Source organism: Athene noctua, chromosome 1 (genome assembly GCF_965140245.1).
Source record: "Athene noctua chromosome 1, bAthNoc1.hap1.1, whole genome shotgun sequence".
NCBI lineage: Eukaryota > Metazoa > Chordata > Aves > Strigiformes > Strigidae > Athene > Athene noctua.
In genome coordinates this window covers 85,274,062-85,298,483 of record NC_134037.1, presented here as the reverse complement: position 1 = coordinate 85,298,483, position 24,422 = coordinate 85,274,062, and the positions used below count along the sequence as shown (strand labels likewise).

Here is a 24,422-nt window from a genome sequence, read left to right as displayed (position 1 = left end):
AGAATACAAAGAATTCCTTTCACATACGGATTTTCCTCATCTGTATAGTTACACTGATTTATTTTTATTTTAGAACTAACTTATTAAGAAGAAAACAATCATTAAGTTATCTTTGCCTGGAGCTAGAAATATTGCCAAAGAATTATTAAATTGTTTTAAAAACAGTGGGGTTTTTTCTCTTGAGATTTCATTGACTGTTGATTTTTCAGACTTCACATATTAGTCAATTCATTATTTTGCTCAGGAACAGCCTGGACTAGTTTGTTTGAATAAACTATCAAATAATCTTTGTTCCAATCCATTTGGAACACAAGCATATCATTATCATATCATTCTTCTCAGTGCTTTGAAACTTCCCAAGTTTTTTATAGCATAAGCAGCATCTCTAGACAGAATTGTGGCACATTTTTAAAACTGAGGCAAGTTATTCAGACCTAGTAATTTCAGAAATGCTCCTAAGCATTACCTGGAGCTTTTAGTTGGAAAAAGTGTTTGTCATTGGAAAGATATAATCTAGTTTATTTTCAAGTGCAAAACAGGTGTCAAGGACATCCTTTTTACTAAATTATTTTACCCTCTAATAATAAACACATAATTGCTTCCTTTTTTTGACTTAAAATTCTTCATGAATACATTTTGGTTCTTGCACTAAATGCACGAAATCTGAAAGAAGTCTTTCAAATAACTGTGACTAAAAAAAAAAGTCTTCAGTGAGAAGCTCCTTATTTCAAGTTAATTATTACTCTTAATCTGTACATATGTAGAAACACTGTTCAGACTTGGCTTGGAACATACAAAAAAAGTCTGACCATAAGTAATGAAGTTGTACCATTTGCAGTATTGAACTATAATGCTAAATAGTTTGAATATTTAGTTAAACCTTGCAGAAAAACTGAAATCTGGTAGCTATGGCAATGATTGACTTAAAAAAAGATTTTATATTCAGGGGGATAAACAGCAGGAGCAGGCATTCAAAATATCTTTCCTTCATGTGGTCTTTCAGCAATACAGAACAAGAGAAGAGACCTGCAGAAGGAATTGTAAAGAAACTGGCATTATTTTTATAGAGATGGATCAGTAGTTCTGGGGTGTTTCATTAAATAAAACATTTTAAGAGTGATATGCTGTACTGATAGAAAGAATATAGATTTCCATTCTTAGGTCTCAAAGTACTAGAGAAACATCAAATGTGTACTCGCCTTTGAGTAAGATATGCATTAGCCCCATTCTGCAGACTTGAAAGTTGGTACATGCCTGCTGGGTTGCATCATTTTGCAGGAAGTCTGTGACCAAATCAGGAACAGAATCAGAATTCGGTGGGTTTTATTCAGTGTGGTAGGATAAAAAAATTTCTAAATACTGTATATTTTTATTTTAAGCATAGTCACCTTTCTGGATTTGCTGTTTTGAATAAGAAATGAGGTAATTCCAGTTTGAATGCTTGGAAATTACACTGCTCGGTAAATTGCTGCAGAATCAAGTTGCTTTTTGACAATGATTAGGATAGAATGACTTTGAAATCTTTTTCTTTGAAATCTTTCCCATTTTTCTGAGTAAACTAGAACTAAAATATTTTTATAACTCTGTATCTATCAATTTAGTGTAGTTCCAAACCCAAAAATAATGGGATTACTAGTTCCATACAAATTCAACTTTACACAGATAAGTAAAAATAATTAAAATCCAATTTGCATTTAGAACAGATATATTAAATAAAGCAAGTATTACCTGTGGTTACTGACTTAAACCTCTTCTTTTGGGTCACTTGGTCCTTCATGATCTTAGAACCTGTAAATCCTTTCCACATAGCTCATTTTTATTCAGAGAGGAAAATCAGTTTTTGCACCTTTTCAAGTTCTTAAGAACTTTAAGCTAGGCATTCAACTGAATAATTTGAAATAAAGAAAATATCCCCTTTGCACCTGTAAAGAATGCTAAAGTTATCAGAAGTTGGTTTAGTATTTCCAGGCATCTGTGTACTAGGTTATGGTAACTTCCAAGTCAGGGGTGGGGGGCAGCAGCAGCATATATGCTGTATAACGTTTGTTTACAAGACTAGTGAGGTGTTATGTGAAACTTCCTGTAGATTTTCAAGTGAAACTTGAAATAGGTTTCATGATAAGAAGCCCCCCCCTTCAAATTTAGAAATATTCCATTTGATCATGATGTTGCTACCATAATTTTGATTTGTGAGCAAAATGTTGATAACATTGAACCATTTTCCTTCAGAAATTTCAAAATTATTAGTTTTGCCTTTCTCTGAAATGTACAACAGTAACAAAACAAAAAAATCAAGCCAAAATCTGTTTTTCAGCCAGAAGAAAATTTGCCCAAAGCACACTCTTACTCTTGGGCTTTCATGTAATAGGCTTTTCATGTGGAAAGAAAAAATCACTGCCCTTCATTCTGTATTGTAGTTTGGAAGTTTCCAGAAAAATTTCTCCTTTTTCCTGTTGCACTGTTCTTGTTTCTGGGAGGTGGAAGATTGGCTAACGGATTTACTCTTTCGAAGTTTGTTTTCTGAGCTTCAGTCTTTGTTTCAGATGCTGCATTTGTCTCTGAGGAGTTATGTGCCTCAGTAACATAAGGTTTGTAGAAAGGTTTTAGAAGTTTCTCATCTTTGTCACTCTGAAAATACATGAGGAATGTATTTGAAATCAACTATATATATTATTATCTGACAATTGGAGTATATTAAATGTGCTATAGTAGTAGTTTTTTCCTGAAGATGTTAGCTATTACTGTAAAGTTGAGTGTCCTAACCACAGCAAGGTTGAGCTGTAAGCAAAATCTTCCACTCTTACACTCAGTAATTTTCTTTATTAAGAGATTGATTCTGCAGTGTGTGGGCAGATCTCTGCTACTGGGTGGAACTTACTGCAGTTGAAAATATTTAGGGTAATAATCTTTAAGTTAAATATCTTTATAATTGTGGAGAAAGTTTTTTAATGGTTTCTTCATAGTTTTTTTTCACCTTTTTTAATGAAAATAGTTCTTCAGAACTTGTCTAGGAGATACTGGATTTATACTTGTTTTCAAAAAAATGTTATTTTTGAAAATTGAGTCTTTTTTTAAGCATTCATTGCCCCAAAAGTTTCTGAAACTCTCCCTGTTGAATGACTTTGGGGTGGCTGCTAATTCTGCAGTGTGGAATGGGAGTTTTAAGTCATGGGCTATGTGAAGCTATTGTCCTTTATTAGAAGACTTATGGATCTGGATGCGTTTTGGGTTCAAGTAGTAGAGTATTATTGGTGGGTTTTCCTACTAATCTGTGGGATTGAAGATGACTGTAATTGGAACAGTCAAGTACGTATGTGATGGTTCTGCTTGCAAACTGCGTGCTTACATCTTAACTTATGGAAGATGTGCGAACCATGAGAAAACAACTCCTCTGAAAGGATAACTTCAATGTACTGTAGATGATGATAAAAAAGTTTAGCCACTGTTTCTCTTGCTATTGTGGATGAAAAAATAAATTGGATGTTGAGCTTTATTATGTTTCTTTTTTAAACACAACAATTAATTTGGGTGCCAGGTGGGGGAGGAGGGTCTTGAATCATTAACAAGCTTTTTCTGAACCTTGGTTATTGAAAATAAACAGCTGTTAAATTTGCATTTAAAAACTAAAACCAGTTGTTTCTTTTCAGTAGCTGTGGGATTGTTGGGGTGTTTCTAGCTTCTTGAAAATGTTTCACCAGTTTCTTGACTCAGGAGTTTTGTAGAGTAGATAAATGCTGAATTTTGAATGTTTAATATAGGCTGAAATCCTGGCTCTTCAAGCTTTGTATATATGAAAGACAGAGGGAAGGTACAGACCCAGTTTTTTCTTTGCATATTAATCTGAAAGCAGTCCTGCAGGCTTTCCTGCTAAACATGTTTGCTATGTTTCTAGATTGAATGCTTAATCTTGTTTTCATGTGGTTTACTTGGAACATCCTATGTGTGGTGCAGAGGAATACAGATTAGGAGATAGAAATAATATATTCACACATGCTGTATTAGACATGCTTATAGGCAAGGGACAGTGTAAAGCAGTTTTATCAGCTGCTGTATGGCATGACAGACTTTACAAAGGAATTTGAATATAGTAATGCAGCACAGTCTAAAGAGATGATGTGAGGATGATTTCATCGCATGTAGATGGAAAATATCTAAATGCCTAGAAAAACTGGAAACCTGACCTCTTCAACAGCCTTAAAAGGTACGTAAAAGCATGATGCTACCGTTTTAGATTGCGGTGTTAAAATATTTATTCCAAAGGGTGCTGGAGGGGTTTGTGTGTTTCCTCCCTCACACTTGTAAGACCAGAACTATTAATACAGATGTAAATGTCCAAGTTCCAAAGATGTACAGGTTGTTTTATGATGTGGGCGTCTAGCCATTTATCAGTCCTTCCAAGTATAATCAGCTCGAAGGCTGGAGCGGAACCCTTCCAGCAGCCTGCTTTGCCTGCCAAAGAAAATTCAGCCACTGAATTGGTGGAAATTGCTGACTGGTCACCTAGAGACTGCTCCTTATTTAAGTGGTAAACCAGCTTTTCAGCTGCGGCAGCCTGCTGCATATAGAAAATCCTGTACTCCACAGCAGTTGTGAATTGAGATAGCAAAGGAACTATTCATCTGACTTCCATGAATAACACAATTAAGTAGTAGTAGTAGTATGGCGGTTGCCCACTTGTTTGGATTTCCTAACGGAAAGTACAAAACTGCAGGAAGGCCTTTTCTTTTTATCCCTTCTTGCTCACCCAGGACAATGCCAGAAATTACTGAAGTTGTGTTTTGGCTGTTGATGCAGGACACACACCAGAATACGCGTTTCGGTACTGTTCGGAGGAGCTGCAGGCACAGCGGCAGCGCTGGGCCGGGCCGGGCTCCGGCTCCCGGCGGCAGCTCCTGCGGCGGCAGCAGGGCCGAGCGGGGCGGGGCGGCGCGGCCGCTTCGCCCCGCGCTGAAGTCGCCGGCAGCGGCTTCCCGGTGCCGGCTGCAGCGGCGCCCGCCGCCGCTCGGGCTTCCCCGGGCCAGGGGGGCCGAGGCGGCACCGGGCGGACCCGGGGTGCCGGGCCCTGGCGCTCCGCGGTGGCGGCGGGGCACGGCTCCAAGCAGCGGCCGGCTGCCGGGGAGCCCTGCGTGCAGCTTTGCCCGGCAATCGCCTTAAGGGGACAGATTCAGCTGGACAGCAATCCGCGCTTAATCTGCCGGAGCGCCGGGCGCCTCCGGGGAGCGCGGGCGGGCGGCAGCGCCCAGCGCTGGCTTGGGCGGCCAGAAACTTCTGGCAGCTTCCCGGCTCGGGCCCCTCCCCTTAAAGCGGCAGGGCCCGCCGCGGGCAGCCGGGCTGGCCCCGCACCTCGCGGGGGGGGGCCCCAGAGAAGCGCGGCTGCTGGCCAGCTCGTCCGCCGGCCCTGGTGGGCCGAGCGAAGTCACCCGGGCTCTGTTTGTTTTCCTCCGGCAGCCTTACCGGAGCTAAATCATGGAGCACCCTTTGCGGGTGAGCTGCTCGAATCGCTGGTAACGCTCAGCAGTCAGCACCCCGCTTCAGCGGGTGCTGGGGAAGGTCTCGCTCCAGTCTCTTTCCAAAACGGCCCTTCCGTGCCCTCCGCTCGGCTGGGGCCCCCCGCTCCCGCGGAGCGCGGCCTCCCGTACAGCCCTGCCGGTTTCCCTTCGGAGCGCGGGATGTTCCGCTCCTGATGTCACCTGGCGAGAGCCTGCGCCCTTCCTGGTAGCCCGGCCCCAGTCATGCGAGCAAACGAAACAGTGATCCCTCGTGTAAGCGCTCGCATGGCCGGTGGTTTCCACGAGGAGCTTAAATAACAATCTTCTGTCGATTAAAAAAAAAAAAAAAAAAAAAAAGATATAAACCTGGAGATCACCATCAGCTTCACTTTTCCCTTTCTTCCTGTGTGAGCTGAAAGATGTTTTGAGAGGGTAGAGAGACATAGAAACATTGAGAATAAATCTGGGGTGCATATTGGAGCTGCTCTGAAAGAATTAAGTTCATGATCGCGTTATAAATGAACAATAGTTTATGCTGGGCATACTTTTCAGTTTTCCTGTTGAGCAAAAGTTTGTTGATGGTTATATGATATGGTGCTGAAAAAGGTGATTCTTACTTACAAATTATAAAGTGCAAGATTATTAAATTATTATTTCATTATGTTCCAGTATAAAATGGAAATGCAAAATCAGATTACCTTGTGTTTTAAAATAAAATGAAAGCTGAGACTGCAGCACGGACATTTGGAGGCAGCAACATATGAGACTAGTAGAGTTCTCTCAAAATGAGGTCTTCAGTAATTTTAAACTTAGAACTTTTTAGTGTAGGGTGGTACAACGTTGCATCCCCCTCTTTCCCTTGAAAGACCATTGCAGTGCTACTTGTTAAGATAATTTCAATATACTTGTAATAGCTTTTCCAAGATTACTCAGATTTTTAGCTCCATTTTAACATACTGCGCTTTTTTGTTGTTTTTTTGTTTTTTCTGGTAACTTGCACTGAAAAGCAAAAAAAGAATAAAAACAAATCCTGCCAAAGCATGTCAAAATTAAATAGGCAAAGATACATTCACTCTGAGTGCAAGGATGTCTATTAAATGACGTAAGCACAAAGCAGAGAAGGGATAACAGAAGGGTAAAAATAGCTGTATACTTATTTTTAATCTCTCTCTAATTTTGATGCAGTTGAATAAAACCTGCTTGAAAACAGGTGACTCACTGAGGTTTGGTGAAAATGACAAAGCCGTGGTAAGGATTATCTGAAATTAATGCCAGACTTTGATCATTACTGTTAACTTTTCTAGTTTGCATTCTCTGATGCATCACATCTTGCTAGTTGTTTTAACTTACTTCTTTCAGCTGGTACTATCAGTCAGAATGACAGAAGTATTTTGAAAATTTTAGTTAAGTGATTTTTTTTTTTTAAAAAAAGTCCACGTAATTTGTGTTTCAGTGGAATAATAAAATTGCAGGAAAATTTTCTATATGTATCCACTGGTTATTTTAAAAATTATAATGATTCATAGTGGTAATTAAAAAAATGCATTTCATCAGTATAAATTTTCCTCTCAAAGCCACTCCAGTACTGTATTTTTAGTAAACATACCTGCAGTGGTAAGAAAATGGTCCATATGTTTGCTAATCTTTGAAATTATTTACAGTGGTAAATATTAACTAATTCCAGTGAAAGGAGTTAGCTGTTGTAAAAGTAACTTCAGGAGATTTAGGCTAGGGATTGAAATTGACATGGTAGTAACAGAAATCTGTTCTTACAGATGTTCATTCTTCAAATGAATGTTCTTTTTGGAAGAAACTTTTAAAAATAAGACAGAGTAGTGATAATCACTAATATTGGTGATTAAAACAGGATTTTAGATTCTTATGAAGTTTGATTGTTGACTTGCCTGTTTCTCTGCCATAAACTTCCAAACAGACAAAGATTGGAGCTTCAGGTTATCTTGGTTCCAAGCACTGGAGATCTTTTTTTTTTTTCAGTTAATATTCAGTAATAGTGAAGAAAAATTGTTCTTTATTTTCTGTAAGTTAAACTTAACATTATGCATTTGTCTTTGAAATAATTTGTTTGGCTGTGTAGGGAGGTATAGACTGATACTGACACAACCGTCTTTTGAAGTGTTTGTTTTTAGGAGAATTCTAGCTATGTGCATCTGTGTGGACCCATCTGGGATCTGTCTGTCTTGTTAAAGTAATCTCAATACTTCACACTTTCTTTTAAGTTTGGAAGATCAACTGTCATGAAAGACTGTCAACATTGTAGTGCTGAAAGTTTCTTCACTGAAGAGTCAGGGAGAGCAGGAGGGATGCGTCCTTCTTAGAGCTTTACTGACTTTGCAAGAGAATACACTGCTTCTTTCCCCTGTTCAGATTTAAATCTTGTGAAGCAGCCACTATTTAGTACGCTTTGCTGAGAGTACTAAGCAAAACCAAGTTTATCACCATCTGAGTCCCTGTTTCAGCATCCTTCCAAGTGCAGTTGCAAAAGCATTGCAGCCTGCCTTGAAGGCAAGTACATTTACACTGTCAGACAAGCCAGGAGGGAATGAATTTCAGAGTCCCAACAGTCTTAACAGATACCTCATTAATCTCGGTTGAGTTTTATTGTTATTAAGTCTAGAATAGGAATGGATATGTGTTCATGAATGTACTATCACCAGAATAGTATATCCTACTACTCTGCATGCAGTCATCCACTGTGCATGCAGAGAGATAGAGAGGGAGGGATTCATTAGAGCATTCATGTTTCTGATGATCTTAACAAGTGCAGATTGATAACAGTTTTCTAGTAGTCTGAAATATATTCTGTTACCTGAAAATGAGAGGTAGACCTGAACAGAGGCAAGGTAAAAAAGCATCATTAATACGGAGTTAACACCTCATGTGTGTCAAAAAAGTCCTGAAAATCATGCACTGAAGCATTCAGGTACATACTTTCATGCCTTTACTTCTGATGTATTGGAGCCGGAAACAGCCAGTGGGAATTACCTGATGCTGAGTGCAAGCACTTCGGTATCAAGTAGTAGCTCCGAGACCTGTGAAGGAGATTCTCTCTGTATTCTTCCCACAGAGAGCCTGGATATGTCAGAGTTGCCTCTTGTAAGCTGTGTTTGAATCAGTAGGGGTGCAGAAACATGATGTGGATTTAGCAAAGGGCTTGGGTCTCCCTTCCTGACTCTCATTTGGGGCTGTATGGAGGCCTGCAGCTCTTAGAAACATACCTCACTCCTGTTGCATGTCACCCTCTGTCTTCTCTCTTCTGACTCACATTCTATGAAGTGATAGTGATGTGGTTCAGATATCTGGCATCTCATCCCCCAGATTACACTCGGAGAGGTTGGGTGAGAGAAGATGGGCTTCCTTTGAAGGAATAGAGTAACCTTAAGTACTTGAGGGAAATAAACACCAGTGTCTTCACTAGACTCATCAGGTCTTGAGGCAATTAAAGGAGAAGTTAGAACGCTTGGTTGGCCTTCACTATTGCAGCATGACTGGCCATCTGCTGTGTCTGCAGGTGGTGCAGAGGCTGGGGACTTGCGTGGTGCCACTGCAGACAAGTGTGGTGTCAGTTTATTATATTCATGGTAGTCATTGCATGAGCTTAGTGTGGCATTCTGTGTTTATACTGCTGTGATATACCTACGTTGTCAAGTTAAGTATTATTGGGCTGTTTTGTAATGCTCTGTCCACAAAAGCTAGCAAGACCATGACAGCTATATTGCCAGTGGCCAGTAATTAAAAACCAGTTGTTTTTCTTTCTGTTCCAGGCCATTGATGAGCCTCCCTATCTCACAGTGGGCACTGATGTGAGTGCAAAGTATAGAGGAGCCTTCTGTGAAGCCAAGATCAAGACAGCAAAAAGACTTGTCAAAGTCAAGGTATGTGGTTTTCCTGCAAACACTGTTTTTGGGGAAGAAGTCATCAATGTTCAAAATAGCACTATATGAAACTTCTTTGTAGTCTCAAGACAGCTAAGAGGCTGTCCTTTCCTTGGAGGCTGGCAGTGCAGTCTTCAAAATAAAAGCTTATTTTTGTTGGGAGGGAAGGGCTTTCCCCCACCCCCACGCAATTAAATATGTTCTGTTTCTTTCACTTCTTTGTCACCTCCTTGCATCCAGTATTTGTGGCTTTCAATTCCATAGGCTGACCTTAAAGTAATTGATCAAAATATGGCAAATGTAGGCTTATGTATCAGAGAATATTACCAGAAAATGGCTAAAACTCCTCAAAGTAAGTTCTATATGGTTTCTTTTACTTCAGGAGCACAGGCCACTGCCATTTAGCATTGGCAGCTAGATAATGCTTCAGGAATAAGATGAAACCCTGCTGTCTCACAACAAAGACTTGGCATATTGAGTCCTACAGAATAGTAGGCAGGGGATCTCACATAATCTTTATGATGACTAGTTAATGACTGAATGAATCAATATAAGCTACATGCAGTACAAATAAAAATTGTGGAGAGGGGAATACAAGAGATATATTTTAACATCCCTTGAAAATTCAAAGTATAATTTCTAGAACTAGAGAACAATGTTCAGGCTTGTTTTTATTATATATAGTAAGTCTACACTGCAAAATGGCCTTATATTTCTGTTTGGGTAATGTTGTCCTAAAAGCTTCTAATCTGGGAGCAGGTACTATTTTTCTGCTCTGCCTCTTAACCTCACACAGAAATATAACAGCAAGGATCAAAAGAACTTAGGAAAAATAAATTAGATTGTTGTTCTGCAACAGAGTTATAGTGGCAGAATATTTTTCTTATATCTACTGTAAATATAAGTGAAAATATGTGAATTGTGAGTGGTGATAACCTGTTATAAAGAGCCTCCATTATAAACTGTCATGCATTGCTTGAGTCTACCCTCGTGCTATGACTGATTTTTGCCTATAGTATGTATGAGGGAGAGAAAAAGCCCAAGTGGGCTTTTTTTCCCCAAATCCCTAGCAGGAAGGACTGTTGTCACTTATTTGATAATAATGTTAACTATAACTAGAAAAATTTAGTCTTAAATCTGACATCTTTAAAAAGCCTTTAGAGCAAATCAGTGGTCTTTTCAGTTCATTAGTCATAACTCTTAACAGCATCAGCTGGTTTATGCTTTACAGCACCATTGAGTTTAAGCGACTAAGTATTGGTATTTAAGCTGTTAAGTATCAGTATTTAAGTACAGGAATTGTGTTGTGCCTAGATCAATGAAATCTTAACTCCTTTCAGTTCTTTAGAGGTCTTTCAGCCCATCTTCTTAGACATCCACTTGCACTTAAGGTTGTTCTTCTTTAATAAATATTTTCTTAGGGATTTATTACTTGCAGTTTGGTCACTGCAGTGTTTTGCAAAAAGATCTTGAAATGAAATGGAATGGAATAGATTTTTTATTTTTTTTTTGCTGTAAGTTGTTTGTGGAGGCTGTGCCTAAAGCCCCATGGATTCACGTTTGTCTCTGTGTGTCTTAGCTGTTACTGTATAGCTTAGGGCAGTTAAGCCCCAGTACTGTTGTTGCTTTGCAATGTGATTTGTGGTTGAGGTTTTTTGTGTGTGTGTGTGTGTGTGTGAGTGCGGTACCAGTATGTGGTTACATTGTCTTTCCTCGACCATGAGTCTATTTCCTAAACTTAAGTGACCCCTTAATTTTCTCTAAAAATCTTTTTAGCTCTTTCTGGGACATGCAGACTTTCCCCAGTATTAGCTCTAACCAAGATTCTTATCAGGTGTCTGGAATTTTGGTAGTTTATCTGCTGCATTTATTTACCACTTGTTTAACAGTTTATTTTGGCCTTGATACATTTTTATGCCTAGTCTCCTTGGTCTGCTAGCACTGCTAGAAGAAAAGTAAAGTCAGTTAACTTTGAAACATCAAGTTTTTAGTTTGAAGTTTCCATTTAAGATTTATAACTAGATCCTCTGTCAAAAAAGGAGGATGGTAAAAGGATTTTTTTCAATATGGAGTATGTCATCTTCAGGGAAGTGAAATACATTTAATTGCGTCTCTTACCTATTCTGTCAAATTCTGCTTCCTAGAATATTTTGAGGAATACCTTCCTAATAACTTTTCCATCACCAGTATAATTTAATAACCTCATTCAATATGATGCGAGTGCTATGTATTTATTATTTCAGTATCAATAGATACTGTATTTCACAGCTGAGCAGTCTTTGGCAGGTTCTGTACATGGTACGGTATTTATGTTAACAATGTACTTGCATTACACACTTTGTCATGGAAAGCAGTAAAATGTAAGATTTTCCTGGACTTCTGAAAAGTATTGAAGGCAGTGCGGCTTTGATTAAAGAGCAAGACTTTTGGTAGAAGAGTGGTAGTATTGTCCCTTAAACAGGGTTCATTATCCAGTGCAAAAAGCCAGTCCTAGACACAGACTATATATCACTTTATTCCATATTTGTGCAAATATGGAAAAGACCCACCAAAGATGGGTGCTAGGTGGTAATTCCACAAAGTAGCATACTACACATAAGAACTTTAAGGTAAGGTATTTATGCACTTCAGACTACATGAGTACACTTTTACTATAATGACCATTGGTTAGTTTCTTACCACTTTATCCCTAATTGGTTTGTAACATTCCTCATCTTGGTTTAAAGTTACAGTGTGTTTTAATTTTTCTGTACAAGCTTAAAGGGCGAGGGTCTTTATTTGGACAGGGATCTTGAGAGGGGATGTGATTTTTTTTCTTGCTACTATAATGAGGAAAGATCCTTCAAAGGACACTCTAATCTCTAAGCTGATTTATGGTATACAATTTTAATGAGCTTCCATATTTCAGAATCTTCTTCTTCAAGGGCAGTAGCTTCTGATTAGAAGTTCCTCACCAAATCATTGCTGATGTTTAAAGAACAGACTTATCTAACTGATACATCCTATATGTCCTTGTATTTGACGAGAAACATCTGTATGGACTAAATACGTCCTATATGTCCTTGTACTTGATCAGAAACATTTGTCTGGGCTACAGTAGTTCACTTAATTTTCAAAGAATCTGTTATAGCATTTCTTAGAGAACTGTTTAAACCAGTTTATTTTGGCAGTGTCTCCTAAAACAATTAGCACCATCATCCACACCCACTTATATTTGGGCACTCTCCACCAAAGTTTCAGAAGAAACTTGTTCTCTGTGTAGGTCTTTATTAAACAGAAACTAGTGAAGCATCTGCTGTATAGAGCCTACTAAGACTTGTCTTTTCAGGATGGTGAAGAAAAGGGAAATTCCAACTGAATCTAAATGGGTTGATGATGTGCCAAATGTCTTAATCTTTTGCCTGAGACAGAAAGTATCCACACTGACAAATACTATGGGCATTAAAACTCACACTAACAAATACCCAGATCAATTTTCTCAGCTTCAAGAAAGGCCAGTGGTGTCACACTGAGTTTGGAGTTTGAATATTTATGCTAATAACCAGTATTTTTTTGAGTATGTATGAGTATCTCAAGAAGCAAAAACTGTTGGTATCAAAAATCTCCCCAAAAAGAGTCAAAGCCCCGAGGCATCTTTAAAAAGAAAAGCCATTCTGGAATACACAATAGCAATTTGCTTTGTTTATCTTTCCTCATAGTACATTGTGGCTGGCTCATGGTTTTGGATAGAGCTCCTTTTTGCTGTAAAATACATTTAAGATAATTGCAGAAAGTAAATAAAAACAGATGTCTCTAAATCAGAATTGATATACTTGATATTTCATATGAGCCAGTTGTGACCGCAGGTTTCAGATTACTTTGCATCTGAACTGAACTTTTGATTTCTAGGTAAATCCCTGAAAGAAGAGGAATAAATACCTGTATCTGTCAGGCTGAAGTTCAAAAGAGTAGTCTTTGCTCAGTTAATTCTTACCCTGAATCCTTTGTCTGACTTGCAGGTTACAAAGTATGATTTTGTCTGCTTGGTGGACAGAAAGTATTTCTCATCAGTAGGTAGGGTGATGCAGCTCTGAAAAAAATATGTTTTCACAACAGTATGTATTGCTGTGATTCTCACAGAAGGTAGACAAGGTGACTGTTTCATGAAATAGCATCTGCAAGGTAGTAAAGCATTTTAGTGTGTTTGCTTTCTAATCAGCCAGTCAAGGTAGGGTCTCCTTAGTCCTGGTTGCAGGTGCTGTTCTCAGCTGTTTGCTCATTTCAAGGTTTACAGAACTCCTTAAACTCTCCTCCTATGGAGACTAAGTAGGAGAATTGGTGTTAGAGAATGCTGTTGTTTTGAAGGAAATTTTGCTTTTGGTGTGTGCTTTGGAGAAACTCTCAACAATAGTGACAACATAACCTTGGGTACACTTGTGAACTAAATCTTCAGATTTAATGTATGATTGCTGTCGTTGAGATTCAGCCGTGTTATAGTACCTCTCATGTTACATTCTTACTTACTGTGAATGTTAAATAAAACAACACATACTTATACCAAGTAAGTGTGTTCTGGTGAACATTAGAAGCTCACTTGTGTACATTAATAAAATGTACAGATGTACATAAAGTGTAATGTCAGAAGTTTCTCAGTTTCCATGAATTTTAAAAGCAGAGCGGAAATAAAACTTTAGTTGTAATTGCTAGGAAGATCCAACTTTCAAAGGTGTGACCAAGTTAATTTTGAGTGAAATGAATGGTGTGAATATCTGTAGCATCTGATACAGGTAACTTAATTGTAAGTTTGAATTTCCAGACGATTTTTTTCTGAGGACAGTATGTGTAACATTAAAGACACAGCCAATTACATGGGAAAATACCTTGGAAATACTTATGGGATTTACTTATGCCAGTTTTGAAAGACTGAAAAGTCAGCCATCTGTACATTTACTTCCAACTATCAGTGTGTAGGTTAGGCTGACATTAATTGAAAGGCTGTTTGGGTTGTTCATTTTGTTTCGTTGATCGTGTCCTGTACTTTTTTGTGTGAGTCTTTCAACTGTGAGTGAGGGAAATGCACTTCAATAAGCAAAAGCAAAAAATAAATAAATAAATAAAAAATAATTATATGGTGTTAGATATAGGTGCTAAAACTTTGATTTCAGAGCATTGAAATATGTTTCTTAAAGATTATTTATGCTTTCAAGTCTTAAAACTTTTTCCTTTCTTGGTGTGGTACTAGACCAGTACAACTGAAATCTTTAAGAGAACTGCAGAGGTCGTTCTGAGCCATTAAACATTGTCAGTAAACTGTTGTCACTTTACCTTTAGAAGTAATGGTTCTATTATGAAAGGTAAAAAATATTTTAGAAGTTTTGATGACTAAGAAATTGTCTCCCCCTATTTCTAAAATATATGAATGAAGCTGTTTTCAGCAGGTGGAATGATGATTAAGATGAGAGTAAGAGAAGGGCTATTGACATCTGTATGTGCTTATGCTGCTCAATTGTATCAAGTGATTGTCAGTTGAATTATATTTTTTAGGTAACGTTTAGACATGATTCTTCAACAGTGGAAGTGCAGGATGACCACATAAAGGGTCCCTTAAAGGTAATAAATTTGTTTTATATTTTGCTAACACTTTGAAAAGCATTCTTTTTCAGTATTTGACATAAATGTGTATATGCAGTATAGGGTGAAAGTGGAAGGTTCAATTTATTACACAGCCTAAATAGGATCATGAAGGATAAAAGGTGGTGCTGCCAAGCTTGAGTTGGTATACTCTGCATGTTAACTTTTTCCTTTGTAGTTGAAGTGGATGTAGCACACAGGCTGATACAAGCCTCCTTGTTCTTTTTGGCCTTAAAACTAAGAAGTTTGGCTGACTCTGATTTTCAGTCACTGTTGATTTGGAAGACTCAGCTGGAGGATTTCATGGGCAAGCTCTTATACAAGAGAATGACATCACTCAAATTGGTTCTCGTTCCCCACCTGCTGGCAGGAAATAATCAGCTCAGTTAGTTGATTTATTTTAGAGGGATGAAAGAAAGAAGTTTTGAGGGATATAAAGATATTCAAGTGAAACTGTATGGTATATTTAACATAGAAATAGGTTAGAAATTAATTCTGTTTGCTAAATACAGAAGTGTTAACTTCACTGCCTGTTTCAGAAGCTCTCTAGTGCTAAGTGGCTTTTGTATTTTAGGTAGGAACTGTTGTGGAAGTGAAGAATCCGGATGGAACGTACCAGGAAGCAGTTATCAACAAATTAACAGATGCAAGTTGGTACACTGTAGGTAAGAGAAAGAGTTATGTATTTGAATAAAACTCATGACTTAAAAATAAGCCTGTGACCTGGACATGTCTTAAGCATGGTGAGACACTTTTTGGAGATGCATAGGTGTTCAAAGTTTGTATAAAAACCCCAAAACCTAAGGTTCTTATTCTGGGTTTTTATAAGAAACTGTACCCCCCACAGCGTGAAATTGGGACCCCAAATAAAGACCTCGTTAATTGCTCTAAAATTGGTAACTGCTTCTTAGATATTTAGCATAGTATTGTTAAATATTTTATAGCAGAATGTGCTGTCGTATGTCCTTAAAAAATGAAAAGTGCTTTTAAAGCACAAGGTGCAATACTTATTTTCCCCTGCTCTCAAACTTAGCCCTGATAACAACCGTTGTAAAAAGACATAACTTATTTTTTAAAAAGTCTTTTCATATTTGTTTTCCCTATTTTCTCATGTGACATTTAAGACTTTAGATGATGTATCCACATGCCTGCAAGTTTTTTGTTTTGTTTTTTTCTTTAAATACTGTTTTTAAAGGTGTTATTTCCATGGGCTTACTCTCTGGTGTGTCTTGGGGAAAACTGGTCAACTGTAGAATTAGCACATATATTCCATTTGTGCACTGGTAGTCTTAAAGGTATGACAGGAAATGTATTTTCTCGAGAATCAATACATACTCCTCTCCCTGGCAGATAACTGGGTCATGGGAAGATAAAGAGCAGGTCTTGAAAGAACCTTAGCAAGTCTTAGTTGTTTTGAGATATTAAGGGTTGTTAATGATGAAGTGATGTTGAACAGCTAGGGAAATACTAACTTTCCCTAGTCATAGTCCTTTTAGAAAGGATTAGAGCTGGAAGATTTTCTTGTTGAAGAAGTATAATGTATGACTAGAGGAGAGATCAGGTTAGGATGGGGTGAAACATGAGGTATAAAGACAAGAATTAACATTATAGATAGTGTTTTCGTAATTAATATAGAAGTGGATCAGATATGAGAGCTTTTCAGAACAAAATGTCATAGCTGGTGTTAGAACTGTGTTAATAAAACTATGTTGTATGTATATGTTTATGCTTCTGAGAAAGTGTGAGGTTAACAGTTAGCAAGAAGAATAAGATAGGAGTCCATGAAGATTAAATTTTAAAGGTAGGTGTCACAGAGTTGCAGTCTGTAAATCAAAGTAGATGTCTGTCAAAAAATCCCGAACTTGAGAAATAGGAAGAGGAGATGTAAGAGTTGAGACTGAAAACCATATTTTGTAGATAAAAGTAGACAGAAGCATGTTGACCTAGCAGAATGAGTAGAAGTAGCACAGCTGCTGGCTGTGTAATGTACTTTGAGAGAGAAGTGACTCTAGCAGCGGACGATTAGAAAAATCTTTGTCAGGAGGGTGAGTGGTATGAGACTGAAATTTTCTTTACAGACAGTGATGACTTTGCAGATCTGAGTGAAGGCCCTACCTCAAGGGATAGTTGCCATTACCAGGTTTCAGAATTAGTACACATCTTAACCAGCAGTTACCTAATATTGTTCTAGCAGTTGTTGAGAACTGTCTAATTACTTGCTTTTAATTATTTTGTGAATAAAATTACTATGATTTGGTCGAAAACTTTGTGAAGGACAGATAGTTCTGAAGTTGTACCCTTCCAGAAGTTGTCACTTAAGACTGTTTATGCCACTGCAGCAGTAGCATGTAGGATTTAGAGGAATAGCCGTTTTGGGGCTGCTTAGGAACTCTTTTCACACTAAAGTATGGGCAAGGTTGCTTTAAAAGCATCCCTGTCTATCTTATATTAATAAGATATTGTCTGAATAGAAATTGTACATCAGTTTGTTTATATGTCTTTTTTGATGCTACCGCTTTCCTGCCAAAGGAAGATAGAAACTAAATCAAATTTAAAAAAAACCAAACAACTGATGCAGCCTTTCAAAATTAGCATAGCGCAGTTATATAAATACATGAAATGTCCTTAGTTTATTTGCCTGTCCTATAGTTCAAATCCTCAACTCAAGGAATTCATGGTACTGTTTTGTGATTCATATAAATGTGTCTTTAGAAAGTCTAAGGGTACTCTTAACATTTAACTCTGTGTTTACTATGAGGAAAAAAAATTGTAGGACTGTTTGCTGAAAATGCAGAACTGTGCATGTTCAAAAGCAGTCTTAGCACCTTCTGCACTTTTTTGTCATTACATTGCTTTTTCTCAGAATGCAAAGTGGTTTTATTTGCATTAAGTTGCCTCTTTTTTTCCCTTTTCCTTAGTTTCAGAGTAGGTGTTTTTAAATGCACTACACTTCTGTATGTCTGTTCAGTAGATTGTTTTGAGGATGTTCCATTAGATTAGAATGTCATATGTATTACAGCCGTATGTGCTATGCTGGCCACACAGGCCTTTCAGGGAGGTGAAGCTTTTCCTTTGAAGGTATTCATGTTATGGAACAAGATTAAGAACCCCTCTGGCAGGCCACAAGCAGATTACCCTGTAGGATACATAATGTGGCTACCTACCTAGCTTTGAATAGGTTTACTGCTGTTGTAGTCAGCTTATCTCTTGAAGTGGATAAATTTTTATTTTTTTTTTAGTCTCTCCTTATGTAAGGAGACTATTATGTTAATTACCACAAACTGAATTAGGAACCTGCTGCCTTCTACTTCGCTTAACCAAGGGGGGTCTTAATTATGTGTTGACCATTTGAGATGCAACTCCAAATCTGTGTGTTTTCTTGTGCCGTTCTTGCCCATGATTCTTTTCAACAAATTTTGAAGTGGCAGATCCGCATCTGTAACTGATACTTTATCACTAAATAGTACTCAACAATTACTGTAGTATAAAACACAGACTGGGGAATAGTAGTCGCAAGGGGAAGTTTGTTCATCAACAGTACTGAATTTTAGAAGTAGGTAAAAATTACTTTTATACCAAATAAATACTAGTCAAGAATTTTGAAGTACCTTTTTTTGGTATATTTTTATTTAAATTAGTAAATGTTGAAAATAGCACCCACTGTCTGAAAGCCAGATGAGGCTGAAAATTAATTTTTCTAATCTTGTCAGGCATCTTTTGCCAGTTGACAGCCTGTCACGGTTATTTTGACTCTTGTTTGTGATAGTGTTTCCATATTTTTATTTTTTTACTGCATGATTGAATTCTAATGAGACTGACAGAATCAGTCTTGGCAGTACTGTTGATGGACAGAGAAGACTTGAATGAAGGTGAAAGCGACATGTTAAGAAATTGCTGCAACTATTAATGTAATTATTTTAATCTAATCTTGGGGTTGTTCTGTGCCCTCAAAAGTCTTCAAAGTCACTGCAGTGTGGAAACAAGAATATAATTGTTATCACGGTTGGGAAGGGGAGAGGAGATGAATTCTTGTCTCCCTGAACAGCATAAGCATAGTGAAGAGTTAAAACTTGTCACCAGGTTTTCACCTGTCAACTATCTGTTGAGGAGTTGGCAAAAGCTTACATTTTATATGACCAGTTTATCAGCTTCTGAAGATTCCACCTTGAATGTGTGCAGACCATTTCAGGATTCAAGAGGATAAAGTATGTAGCTGAAGCCAACTGTAATACAAACCTGTTTCCAGTTGACCTGTTGATAGCAGAGGTAGAAGGAAGTCCAGAAGGCAGGGGCTCCACAGTCCTCTCACTACAGCTGGTTTTGAAGATTGTGTGCACTTCGACTATTTTCATTTTCCTTAGGCTGATGTCACTGTGGTTTTATAGCATAGTTGAATGAAGTCACTAGAGAAAGCTGTTGAACTCTCCTGTAACGTTAAACTGTAACCTTTTCCACAAAATCCCATTTATGTTTCTCCATAGTAAGCGTAGCTCCCATTTGAATATTGTAGTTCTGGTTACGTAGTAAAGTTCTGTAAAAATTGAAAATGCATGAAGAATAATAGTTTTTCAGTTCTAGCCTCCCATTGATTTTTAATTTTGTGTCCTGATCCATGAATTGTTTCAACTACTGATTACTTAATGTTCCATTTAACATATGCAAGCTTGGATTAGATCTGGTGAGACAGCAGGTAATGTATTTGGTCGATCTATGCGAATGATTTACTGGATATGCAGCAGTATCCAGGTACTGCTTTGTTTTAAGGACTGGCCTCAAGAATGTATGTTTCATTATTTATGAGACTTCAGTCTATTACTTACTGATACTGTGATTTAAAAAAAAAAATATCTTTTTAATCTTTTTGGTTTTTTCTTGCCTTACTTCTTACCTGGTGACAGTATTTGATGATGGTGATGAGAAGACTCTTAGACGCTCTTCCCTGTGTTTAAAAGGAGAAAGACATTTTGCTGAAAGCGAGGTAATTGAAGAATTTTTATACAATAACTTTTTATTTAGAAAAAATTTTAAGTGATATTTTTAGTACCTTAGTCTTCAATGTTATGTACATCCATGCTAAAAATGGGGATTATGTAAAATACGGTCTACAGGGTCTGGCTTACTCTTTTTTAAGTCAAGAAATACAATTAAATTTCACCAAATTCTGTAAGTTAAGAAACAAATCATCTTTTTGTAGTTTTCGTGCTTATATTATTAATGGTTGACAGATTGTAGAACACACAAAAAACCTGTGATCACACAACTACTTCGCTTTATATAAAAAAATTATCTGTGAGTATTCAATTAGAAAATTCCATTGGTACATGAAAAAAATGAATGTAAATCTTTGGACATAATTAAGTTCTGCTGGATTTTAGGTAGATGATCAAGTCTAATTTGTAATAGCTCATAAACTTGAAAGACCACTACTTTTCTTTTAAAAGGCAAATTATAAGTTGCTGTTATTGTTACTTTGAAGACAGTTACTGATATTCTGAAACTGGTTCATGTCTTAAAGTTGACTTGCATATTAAAGTATGCAGACATTTGTAGCAAATTTCAAGTAGTTGAAATTTCAGAGTGAGGGTTATTCCTCCTTATTATGTAAGACAATCTGGACTGATGGGCCTATTTATGTAAACATGTTAGCTTACTGGAAAGCTACTGAAGACAGGGGTTTTTGTTACACATAAATATGCTTTATAATTACAGTCAGCTGAGCTTGTTGCTTGCTTTCTGCATTCTTGTGAAGGTTCAGATACCTTCTAGAATCCTAAATCAGGATTGCACATATGTAAAGAAGAGGGCCTAATTAGATGCCTAAATCTCAGTTCAGATACAAATGCTGTAATATTAAAGATTACGTTGTTCCTTTGATTAGCTCTTTGTTATTAAGGATCAACATTCCTGAAAATTAAATTGCTTCTGTTCCATAAATACTATTTTATTATGGTTTTAGGAGTATTACTTTATAGTAAGCAGGTTGAAAATTTTAGTCTATGCATATTGCTTTGCAACCCATTTGGCTAAACAAGGGTAACCTCAGACTCTTTTGTCAGATTCAGAGACACCTTACATTCATGTGATTCCTACTTTTTATTTTATCATCATTCTTACTGTCTCGGCTTTTGATGTCTTGTCAAAAGTCACTGATATGCAATTCATTGTAACCAGCCCTCAATGAAATGAGTGTTGTGCATTTCCAATAATTACCTCATGACTGCATAGCTACTCAGCAAGGAAAACTGCATCTCCAGTTTCTGTTGTAATTAGACTAATGCCACAGTATCGTCTTGTTCTCGTGTTTCTTAAGCTTCATCTCTGACTTCCCAAGTGTGTGGGACCTTTTAGGGTGTCCACCACACTCAGAAGTAAGCATGCATTTACATTAAGATTTAAGAAGCCAGTTTTATTGTCTTATATATCCAGTTCTGCTTGACATGTAATACTTCTGAGATTCTTATTTATGTTTCACATCTAAAAATTCATACATGACTCAGAAGTGTAATTCGGAGGACCATGTTTACTTTGGGGGAGTTTATGCCTTTTTTCAAAGAACAAGTGCCTATACAGATTCACAGAATCGACTAGGTTGGAAAGGACCTTGAAGATTGTCCGGTCCAACCATTAACCTAGCAGTGACAGTTCCCAACTACACCATATCCCTCAGCACTATGTCGACCCGACTCTTAAACACCTCCAGGGATGGGGACTCCACCACTGCCCTGGGCAGCCCATTCCAACGCCTAACAACCCCTTCTGGAAAGAAATGCTTCCTAATATCTAGTCTAAACTTTCCCTGGTGCAACTTGAGGCCGTTGCCTCTTGTCCAGTCGCTTATTACTTGGTTAAAGAGACTCATCCCCAGCTCTCTGCAACCTCCTCTCAGGTAGCTGTAGAGGGCGATGAGGTCTCCCCTCAGCCTCCTCTTCTTCAGACTAAACACCCCCAAACCCCAGTTCCCTCAGCCGCTCCTCGTAGGACCTGTGCTCCAAACCCTTCACCAGCTTCGTTGCCCTTCTCTGGACACGCTCGAGTCATTCAATGTCCTTTTTGTAGTGAGGGGCCCAAAACTGAACAGAGTCATCAAGGTGCGGCCTCACCAGTGCTGAGTACAGGGGCAAGATCACTTCCCTGTCCCTGCTGGCCACAATGTTTCTGATAGAAGTTTTTTATACAAGAAACTCTGTGTACCAGGAGCCTTCAAATCTGTAATGGTTGTCATTTAAACAGATAACAGCAGTCTTAGGGAAAGAAGATACTGCATGTCCATGAAGTACTTCTGTTGATCCTTTAGCATTCTCCCTGAATGGAGAAAGTTCATTCTTTCTCTCCCTCTCTTTTGTTTTGGTGTTAATAGAGCATCACGTAGCACTCTCTCAATTATCAATATAGCAACATGTTTAAAATTGTTTTAGAATCTTTTTCTCCTGTTTCAAATTATGAATTGCTAACAAAAATACAGTTAACTTGTCATGTTTGCTCCTACTGAGTTATCCTGCAGTTTCATTTCATAGGGGACCTTTGTTCATTTATAAGTAGATGATTGGGTGTTTAGTCTGATGGTAGGACAGGCAGAAAATTTATCCTGTAGAGATGGAGTATCCCAAGTCAGCAGAATAGCTGATACTTAATTCTCTGTTTGAATGGTCCGAAGACAGGACTTCTGGGAAGAATTGTCTGTGTTGGACAAAAGTTAATTAATCGGATGTGGGGACAAAGTATTAAAAAAAAAAAAAAAAGCCTAAATAAAAGATATTATTTTTTTAAAAATTAAAGTAGTGATCTCTGCTGTATTTCTTTTGTAATGAGAAAGTCTCTTTATTGACAAAAATTACTTTAACCAGATTATGCAAACTTATGATTTGGAAAATAACTTAGCAAGGTTTTTTATATGTGTATGTATATGTATTTTCTAATTTCAACAGACACTAGATCAGCTTCCACTCACAAATCCTGAACACTTTGGGACTCCTGTTATAGGAAAGAAAACAAACAGAGGAAGGAGATCCAATCATATGTAAGTTTAACATCTTTATATCCCTGCTGTTTGTATTCAGTTCTGAAGCTTTTGTTGTGTGTGGAGTTTTATTAGTTTTGGGTTCAGGCTTCTCTTATTCAAAACAGGAAGCTATATTTAAAGTGTTGTTTAGCACTCAAACTGAAAGTCAGTTTTACCTGTATTGTTGCATGCAAGAATTACAAGTCTTCATGTAATCAGTATTTGAAATAGTACTGGGTATAGACAAGAGGTTTTTTTCATGTTTTTGTTACTTTAAGTAAAAAAAGAAAGTGAAATACCAAGTGGAAATGTGTTGTTAAGCTGTCTTCAGAAGCTTCTCTGTAGTAACATATTGGTATTATAAAATGTATTGGACTCAAACTAAAACCATTACAGTGCAGTCTTTGCCCAGCTGATACAAAGTCTTTGTAGACGGTAGGAGAATCTTCATGTAGACCTTTGGTTTCTCATTACAGGCTCTCGGAAAGGATTTTAGAAATAGGTTAACAGTATTATGGTTTGCAGCAAAGTTTATTGATAGAAAAATAAAGTTCAAGAATCATGACTTGATTTCCTAGGTGCCAAAATTCTTGGTAGTTGTGATCTTGAAAAAAACACTTAAATACTCCATTGACTGAGGGGGGGGGGGGAAGATGTGTTTGTGGGGTTTTTTGGTTGGTTGGTTTTGAGTTTTTTGTCTTTAAAGCTTTGAGGTGGCAGTGGCTGCAGTGGGAAGGGACTTTTCATGCTTGGATTGCCCTTTCATGCTTTGTCTTCTTGATAGCTTGAAATCAGTATTGCCCTGTATATGTTGGGGTACTATAAATTTACTTACTTATTATTTATTTGTGATGTATTGAAGGAAAATGATGGAAAAAGTTGGCATATACTACAGAGAATGTGATCGCAGCATTCTTGGTGTCTGTGACTGGGTTGTTGTCTTCTCTGTTTCCCTAACTGTACAGGACAACATTATGGCAGAAACAACACTTATCTTTATGTTATGATTAATACTGATCCAACTGAGTAAAAAGACAATTTGCACAGATACTTGTATAACTGAGCTAGGTTGTTGTCTCTCTAAAATAGTCCTGGCTTTCTCTCTGGTCCTTGACTTCTTTGTCTTCCCACAAGAGATTCGCAGACCCCAAAAAGCAGCCTGGAAGACCTTTCATACCATGTTTTAAAAGAAATTACTACTTTTTAAAAAGGATGCTGGGGGGAAGAAAACCCCAGTGCTTTTAGCACTGCAAGTAATGACATAAAATTAGGGTACGGAAAACAAAACATAATTCACCTTAGACTGTAAATCAGTTCTCTTCTGTTACATGAGTGTTAACTGTGAGTTTTCTGCTAATACTGAACTTTATACTGTAGTTACGTGAAAAATGGAAGATAGTGTTTAAAATTCTGTCTGTTGTGGTCATTGAA

General features: G+C 37.5%; 1 protein-coding gene across 5 annotated transcripts in view; it reads left to right on the top strand.

Moving 5' to 3' along the window:
- Positions 1 to 24,422, top strand: part of ARID4B (AT-rich interaction domain 4B) — a 92,924-nt gene that overhangs the window by 21,423 nt on the left and 47,079 nt on the right. For all 5 annotated transcript variants that reach the window (XM_074896760.1, XM_074896758.1, XM_074896759.1 and 2 more), the window contains exons 3-7: positions 9,272 to 9,382; positions 14,906 to 14,971; positions 15,567 to 15,657; positions 19,891 to 19,970; positions 22,918 to 23,009. In XM_074896760.1, coding sequence (XP_074752861.1) covers positions 9,272 to 9,382; positions 14,906 to 14,971; positions 15,567 to 15,657; positions 19,891 to 19,970; positions 22,918 to 23,009 — 440 coding nt within the window. The remainder of the gene's footprint in view (positions 1 to 9,271; positions 9,383 to 14,905; positions 14,972 to 15,566; positions 15,658 to 19,890; positions 19,971 to 22,917; positions 23,010 to 24,422) is intronic.